The following is an 8341-nucleotide window of genomic DNA, read 5'->3' on the forward strand; positions in this document are numbered from 1 at the left end:
ATGAAATATTAATTTAAAATTGCCCTTTGGAATTAAAATTTGCAATTTTTTTATGGTAGACTCATGCTTACAAATTTCAAAATACCGATTAAATATAACTCATTCAGTAACATTCGAAAATCGGAATTATTCGGTTGAGGTATCGATTTGTGATTTATCGGACGATTTTTAAAATATTGTCCGATTTATCGGCGATTTATCGAAACTCGGTTAAATCGGACAAATATTTTTGACAAAATTTTGAGCGATTTATCATAATTTTTGAAAAATCGACCGATTTCTATAATTAAGCTCATTCTTAACAATACATATCAAACTATGATATCCTATATCTATAATATCTATTTCTTTTAAAATACAGATTAAATATATCCCATTCTTAACAATCCATATCAAACTACGACTAGAATTGAATATTTGTGATTTGTGAACGGACTAAAATTAAATTTTATAATCGAAATAGGAAAAAGGAAAACAAAAATAAATAAATAATACAAATTTTTCCCTCCGCTTCTCCGCCTATTCACCTCCCCCAGGATCCAGATATCTAATATATCTATCTAATATATAAAACTGCATAAAATATATACACACAAATTATTTATTCAATTACTGTAAAACCCTAGCTGCTCTTCAATCTTCTCAATCCCAGAAATTCAATCAACCCCATCTCAATCTCAAGGTAAATTATCTCTTCCTAGTGTTTTTTTCATTAATTGAATTATGTGAATTTTTGGTAAATTGTGTTTATGTGAATTTTATAATTAGTTGATGTTTGTGATTCTATTTAATTGATGGGTTGATCTTGATTTTTTGGTTTGTTTTGGTTGTACCTGATTGTATATTGTGTTTTTTATTTGATTGGAGAAAAAAGCTGTCTTTTTTGCTGAATAGTTGTTGATTTAGTGGTCTGTGCTGGTTGTACATTGTGCGTGTGTTGTGTTTGGGGGGGAGAGAGAGAGAAATGAGAGAGATAGATAGATAGAGAGAGAGAGAGAGAGAGATGGGGGGAGTGAGAGAGAGGGGGAGAGGGGGGGGGGGAGAGAGAGATTGATTGATTGAAGCTTATGTTTAGAATTGATTATAATGAAAGAATCTTTTTTGCAGGGTAATTCTTGATGTATTGATTGGTTACCAGATATTGTGATTTGAAGTGTGGTAATTGAAAAAGATTCGAACTTTAACTTGGCTGAATTATGGTCACTGAATCCTTAGTTGGCTCGGGTGTTATTAACATTTGTATTGAGTCAAAAGATTTGGGTGTTGATAAGTTGAGCCAAAGTGACATCGGTGCCCATTCAGAATGTGTGGAAGCAATGAGTGGCGTCATGAGTAGTGATAAGTTGGTTGAGGCGAATGGCTCAGCTAGTTCGGGTTCTAAACGAGCTCGAGTGGATAGTCAGGATCAGCAGGCAGCGGTTCACGTAAGATATGAGTGTTTGTCAAGGTATGTATAGTTTTCGATACTTATGTTACCTTTTTAGCTGTTTGATTGTGTGGTCCTCAAGGACGTAAATACGTAAACTTTTTAATGTTAACGATTTTGTTCTTGAATTATAGAGAGAGCAAGAAAAAGCTTGAGGAGCTTCTAGGTGAATGGTCAAAGTGGCATGCTGCGCATTGCGCTTCGTCTAAGGTAATTTTTTTTTCAAGTTTAACATATTAGCAGCGCAACATTGTAAAACCCATGGCATTATCTTATATTTATTTGATTCAGTAAATTGTATAAGCGTTAATTAAATTAGCTCTATTTGTTATCTAAAGGATTGTGATGCTTTGGAATCTGGTGGGGAAACATACTATCCTGCTTTACAATGCGGAACCGAAAATTCTTCTGTGGTATACTCCTTTACTGATTCTGATATTAAGTAAAACACATTTTGGCCCCAATGTTTAAACAAAAAATTATCTTAAGATCTTACCATTCAAATTACTGCTCTTCAAAATTAAACTTTTTAAATGGTCCATGTATAACACTCAGTCCTCAATCGGACTCTTTGGCCAAAGTTTGGGTTCAATTTATTTAATTATTTGATGTTTAAGGTTGAGATGCATATGTGCATTTTAATATGAATATATGGATGCCATTTAGCCATTTTCTCTCTGGGGGTACAGTTCTTGGTGTTATTATATATCTTTTTCAGGATCCAATTATGCTTATAATAGTCAACATGAATAATGCAGTGATGTATGAATTAATTATATAAACTAATTTAGGACAAGAAAAGGCATGTTTTGTGTTGATAGAAGGTTGAATTTTCTCTTCTCTATATTGTTGATTGAGGTACTACAGGCAATTTGTGTTGACCATTTTTTTGTTATTTTTTTATTTCTCTAGTCTTTCTTGATGGAAACCCAAGCGAAGAAAAAGCAAAAGATTGATTGTCTTGCATTAAAATGTGATTCTGTTCCTCTTTATGATCGAGGATTTGAATTTGCTCTGAAGTTAACTGATGGATCTATCGAGGAGAATAGGTAAAGGTTTCTTCTTGAAATTTGATTTCGATATTTTGCACATGATCTTTACATCTGGCTAATTTCATGCTCCATTTTTCTCCCAGATGCTTAAACCCTCTAAATGCCTCTCGCTGCTTTAATTGTGCAACCTATGGCCATTCACTTAATGAGTGTCCTAAACCTCGAGACAATCTCGCTATTAGTAATGCTAGGAAAGAGCGCCACTTAAAGAAGAACCAGAATGGCAGGGGCCATATAATAACTCGCTATTATCAGAATACTCCCCGTGGAAAGTATGATGGACTAAAGCCTGGTGCTCTTGATGCTGAGACAAGAAAACTTCTTGGTCTTGCGGTAATATGCCTTACTAGCTTTGTTGAGCATTGTCTCCTGTCTTTTTATGCATATATAGAGCAGTATATATTCTAGAAAAGTAGAAAGTTTAAAGTTTTAGGGAGGCATTTTAGGAAATACTGATGAATGATGATAAGTCGGAAATTTTTTATCAATTTCTTAATGGATACGAGATTTCATGAATTCATGTAAGGAGTAAATGCAGAAAGTGTATATCGTGCAACTAAAGTGTGTTCTCTTTCCGTACTGCCATAGTAATTGTATGCCAATTTTGGTAAACTATTTTCTCTTATTCAGGAACTTGATCCACCTCCATGGCTCAATAGAATGCGTGAACTAGGATACCCTCCTGGATATCTAGGTAAAGTCTTTTTTTCCCTTTATGCCTCCTTAGGGTTAATATACTCTGTAGCAGTTCTGTTAGTACTTGCATGGAATGGGTATCTTTTCATGTTTATATCTCTTTATTGTGTTGTGTTTACATTGATGAAATTAGAGGCTTATTGAATTTTGTTTATTGTTATGCATAATCAATTATCATCAAGTCCCTTGTTCCGTTCTCTTGGCTTAAAAGTTTAAACTAGATGACCATTTCTCTCTCCCACTCCTTTTATTCACGAATGTCATCTTTTATCTACACTGCATCATCTCCTTTTTATCCACACTGCATCAACTCCTTTACTCTCATCACAATCATACTTTTCAATCTCCCTTTTCCACTTATGCTTCTTTTTTATTTAATTCATTCCAATCTCTTTATTTTTCCTTCTACCTCATGCCTAAACAAAAAAAAAATCCTCTTGAAGTTTACCCTCAATGAATGCTGATTTCATTAATTTATTTCAGACATTGAAGATAGCGACCAGCCTTCAGGGATTACAATATTTGATGATGATGAATCTTCTAAAGAAAAGGAGAAAATTAGCAAATTGGATGTTTTAGAACCAGGGAGAACGATGAGTGTTAGTTTTCCGGGAATAAATGCACCAATTCCAGAAGATGCAGACAAGAGCCGGTGGGCAGCTTCACCTTTGCAGCAAACCAATTATCCTTCTGCTTATCACTCCAATCAATGGTCCAATTACTCCCCTGAGTTACCTTCTAGAGGGAAGACTTATTCTCAGAGACAACAATCAGACCACAAAAGTGGTTTCTTTTCAAGCTATGCACAAGAACTTGACTCTATGTTGTCTAATTATTCTGGTTACTCTCAATACGGAAAACCAGATTGTGCTGCTAATAATAATTTAACCTTTAGGGATGGATTTTCTAGTCTAAGAGGTCAACATACACCTGGTGCATCCCCTAGCAATGGAAATTATGGTTCAAGTTACAGTAGTGGGTCAAATTTTATGGATGGAAATTCTGGAGGTCGTAGGATATATGAACTTGATGCTAGGCATGGTCATACACCAAGTGCCAGTAATCATAGTCCTTTTAGTATTTCACCTAACCAGTTTGCATATTCGCGCCATTTTTAAGAAGGTTTTAGGTCTTTTAATTTATGATGCTCAAGATGTATCCTGTGAATTCCTAATTTGTCGGCTTTTGACTTTCAATATTGCAGCTAGATTGTCGCAAATTATGTCAGCTAAAACTTGTAAAAGCTATGTGCCAACTTTTCTCTTCTGTATTCTTTGCATGATACATTAGATTAATAAAAAATTTAAACTTAGTATGTTCAGTTTTTTCTTTCTGTATAATTTGGGTGATACATCATGGTATAGTACAGTACAGTCAATTACATGGTATGTAGTAGAAGTAATACTTCATGATCTACTATCTGGTGTTTTGCATGGGTATTGCCAGCAATTATATGTGTGTGTATATGTTCTTGCACATTCTCCTCCCAAACCAGAGTGTATAGTCTTCTTTACCTTACCTTCATATAATAAATATGTATTTCTTCACTAAAAGTCCCAAGTATATTTCGACTATTTGCTTGTGCTGACGTCTTGGCAGTTCTATGATGATGTTATTGAATCTTTAGTGCTAAACATATCTGCATGTAAAGTGTAAACTGTTATAATTTTATTGTAGTAGGTTGTGGACTCCTGGTAGTTGAACTGTGAACTTGGTTAGGTCCAATTACCATATAAAGAATTTTGGTTAGATATTGATGCCCTACTTGCAGCAGGCAAATGTGTGCTTTTGGTTATATTATCAATTTTGATTATTTAGGTGTATGAAGCTTAGTAAAGTTCAACATTTGACTAGGATGCCATTCATTCTGCTCCAAGAGCAAGTGCACAACACTACTTCTGAATATGTAGTCCTTTGTGTGAAAATACAACTAACAGAAAGGTCACTTTGGAAATCATCCTAGCCAAGTTTACTATATGACCAAGAGTCCAAGACATCTAAAACTAGAAATTAGTATAATTTAACTTTTGTGGGCGAAGTTAAGGTCATTATTGTAAGTCTGGTGGTGCTCACAGTCACAGGTCAATGAGTACAACTGGTATTGCCTCTTGGCCAGTAGGTCTATTTGCATTAACAAGTTGAGGTCCTTCAGTGGTCTTAATTGCATAAAATGTGATAACTGTAACTATAGCCTATAGGGTACACAACACTATCAATAATTCATTTGTGTGTGGTTGGCTCTTAATGGTGTGTAGTAGTTTCTTAATCTTGTTCTCTTCTGTTTGAGCTTAATGATGGCTCCACCCATTTTTAAATTGTCAAGTCATGTAGTTAGGTGGGGCTGCTCACCTTCTTTTGTCATAATCTTCTTTCAAGAACCTTAAAACTAGCATCCACAGTTAGGGAAAATATTGTGCACTAGATAAACACAATTTAAGTTCTTTTACTGTTAAACCAGCTTTCCTAGCTGCATCTGTAACCTGTGGTTTTTGTTTGTTTTTCTAGATGAGGACAATCATGGCAAAGACCCCTCATGATTCCTCTTTCTCATTCTCAAGGAGATTCTTTCATTGGAAGAAGAATGCTAATGAAGATGATGATATGGAAGAAATTTTAACTTTCAACTCATCGCGTGTTTCTGAGTTGAAACTAGACGATCTTGATCTCTCGGCACATTCTGTGCCTCTTCCAGTGATGGTATCGAATAAGAAGCGATCAATCGTGTCAGTTTCTAGTCTCCGGTCAGCTCTCACGTTTAGTAAGAGTAAATCAGGTCTTGGAAAAACAGTAATATGCACTCTTTTTGGTTACAGGCATGGACGTATTCATGTTGCATTCCAAGATGATGCTAAACTGAGTCCTGCTTTTCTGGTCGAACTAGCAACCCCCACAAGTGTACTGGTTCGTGAAATGGCTTCTGGAGTGGTTCGAATGGCCTTGGAGTGTGACAAGAAAGTTGTAAAGAAACGTACTAAGCTACTGCAGGAAACCATATGGAGGACATACTGCAATGGCAAGAAATATGGGTACGCTACAAAATGCGAATGTGGACAAGAGGAGTGGTCAATTCTAAATGCTGTTGGTCCGATCACAAACGGAGCTGGTGTGCTACCAGTGAATAAGAGTGGTGCTGTTGCCGAAGGCGAGCTCATGTACATGAGAGCCAAGTTCGAAAGAGTTGTCGGGTCAAGAGATTCTGAAGCATTCTATATGATCAATCCTGATGGCAAGGGAGGTCCTCAACTTAGTATCTTTCTGCTAAGAGTTTAAAAGTCTTGCGGCCAAAGTTCTGTTTACTACTTACAAGTCACTTATAAGTCCAAAAAAAAAGCTCGGTTCGGTTACACAGGGACTTTAAGTTTGTCGACTTGGCGGAGATATGTTAAGCTTCAAAATGTCACGTTTTATGTATTGATTGCAGTTCTACAAGTTCTATAATGGAGATTTTGGTTTCTTGAGTATGCTAATGTTATGAATGTTTAGAGATCTATTGAGTACTACAAGTTGATTTTGTGTTTGTCTTAAATTATGGCAATTTCATAAATGGGTGGTGATGTACGATGTACCAAACAATATGATCCATTGAATTGTTCCGGTACGTGGCGTTGTCACCGCAACAAACTCTTTAATATCGTCTTTAATATGTTGAACCTACTTTGAGATAAGATTTCATCACAAACTTCTTGAGTCGTGTGCAGTGATGTTTGAAAGAAATTGATCAAAAGTTTGTCAAAAGTTGTTCTCTTACCTTTTCTTAAGGGAAGGGTAATTTTGTGTTTCAAAAATTTAGATACTAGTACGTTGTATTTTAATTACGAATTTTCTAGTGTGTACCCAAGTCCCAAAGGCATGTGGTGCTAAGAATTAGTACTTGATAAATTGTCAAAATTTTATTGGTAGAGAGTTCATTAAATACGGATTTTTAGAGTGTGCACACACTAGAAAAAATTGTTTTAATTAAAGTTCGTATCACTCGCCGACACCAATATTCTTCAAATATCAAAACTTAAAAGATCAAATTTAGAACATTCTTTTCTGATATCTACTATTAATAAATAGAACAAACATAATTTTAATTATGAGCGCAATGGCATATCAAGTGGTAAGGGCTTATTCATTTCGTACAGGTTGTGGATTTAAATCTTACTCATTCCGAGATTTGAGATTATCTCAGATAAATACCACTTATATTGAATTATTTGTTGCAGAAACTTGGTGATCAAGATTCATATGCAGCGTTGAGGATACAAGACTAACTTGTCTGGATCAGTGAAAGTAACGTTGATGAAGCCCCATTGCTAAATACGGTACTGATTTGGAAGCCTTTCCCTGTTTAACCTTGTTTTCTGTTCACTTTCCCAAACTAATCTACTTTGTTCAATTCTTCCCAAAATAACTTACTTTTTCAACTCTTCCCAAACTAACCTACTTTTTATATTTTCTAACTTTTAGTTATAATTATATATTATACATTATTATTAAATTATATATATGCTGGATTAATTTTTTAATATAACATTTTCAATAATAAATAAAATTAAAATACAATAATTCATTAATACTTGGTTAAATATAATGCATATTTTAATTTTTTTTTCTATTTTATTTCGCATATTTCTTGTTTGAGCAATTAAAAAAAACTTGTTTGGACAACCACACTACATTATTGATATCAGATATGATCAAATATAAAATCTGGACAACCAATAGAAATGAAGATATTGAGATAATGTTTTATCTTTAAAATTTAATAAAATATGTAATCTTGACAACCAATCAAAACACAAAACAAAATTACTCTTATCCTATCTCTAAAATGCCTATATATACAAACCAATCTACAACAAATAAATCATAGAAAAACAAAGCAAATTAATTTGCAGATGAATAATGAGAGTTTTCTATATATGATGGAAAGAGCAAATGCAGTATTCAATTTAAGTGAAACTGATCATTTAATCTCTCCACACGAGTCTGAAAGTGATGAAATTGATGGTGAAGATGAAGACAATCCCAATTCAGATTCAGCAAGTTCTGATGGTGAAGAAGGAGACAATCCAAGCACAGCAGTCGGAACACATGTACCTACCGCCCCATGGTTTACAACGAAGGCTTTTACTAATAATTCAGGTGATTTTTCTAGTGCCTCTAGTGTTAATCCTCTTGG

General features: G+C 34.5%; 2 protein-coding genes across 2 annotated transcripts; both read left to right on the plus strand.

Moving 5' to 3' along the window:
• The first annotated feature begins 515 nt into the window (after positions 1–515).
• Positions 516–4495, plus strand: LOC141677075 (uncharacterized). Its single transcript, XM_074482811.1, has 8 exons — positions 516–682; positions 1108–1447; positions 1561–1636; positions 1765–1839; positions 2339–2475; positions 2562–2811; positions 3109–3172; positions 3658–4495. The coding sequence occupies exons 2-8, from the start codon at positions 1197–1199 to the stop codon at positions 4290–4292; spliced, it is 1488 nt and encodes a 495-aa protein (XP_074338912.1). The 5' UTR covers positions 516–682; positions 1108–1196; the 3' UTR covers positions 4293–4495.
• A 139-nt stretch (positions 4496–4634) lies between these two features.
• LOC141677076 (protein MIZU-KUSSEI 1-like) lies at positions 4635–6685 on the plus strand. Its single transcript, XM_074482812.1, has 2 exons — positions 4635–5897; positions 5988–6685. The coding sequence occupies exons 1-2, from the start codon at positions 5680–5682 to the stop codon at positions 6442–6444; spliced, it is 675 nt and encodes a 224-aa protein (XP_074338913.1). The 5' UTR covers positions 4635–5679; the 3' UTR covers positions 6445–6685.
• The last annotated feature ends 1656 nt before the right edge of the window (positions 6686–8341 follow it).

Source organism: Apium graveolens, chromosome 8 (assembly GCF_009905375.1).
Source record: "Apium graveolens cultivar Ventura chromosome 8, ASM990537v1, whole genome shotgun sequence".
Taxonomy (NCBI): domain Eukaryota; kingdom Viridiplantae; phylum Streptophyta; class Magnoliopsida; order Apiales; family Apiaceae; genus Apium; species Apium graveolens.

Bases quoted from the DNA above. Each gene is read 5' to 3' on its own strand.
- LOC141677075 (XM_074482811.1), top strand. From the start codon at position 1,197: ATGGTCACTGAATCCTTAGTTGGCTCGGGTGTTATTAACATTTGTATT. The intron at 1,448-1,560 runs GTATGTATAGTT...CTTGAATTATAG, and splicing joins AGATATGAGTGTTTGTCAAG to AGAGAGCAAGAAAAAGCTTG. The intron at 2,812-3,108 runs GTAATATGCCTT...TCTCTTATTCAG, and splicing joins GAAAACTTCTTGGTCTTGCG to GAACTTGATCCACCTCCATG.
- LOC141677076 (XM_074482812.1), top strand. From the start codon at position 5,680: ATGAGGACAATCATGGCAAAGACCCCTCATGATTCCTCTTTCTCATTC. The intron at 5,898-5,987 runs GTCAGTTTCTAG...TTTTGGTTACAG, and splicing joins AATAAGAAGCGATCAATCGT to GCATGGACGTATTCATGTTG.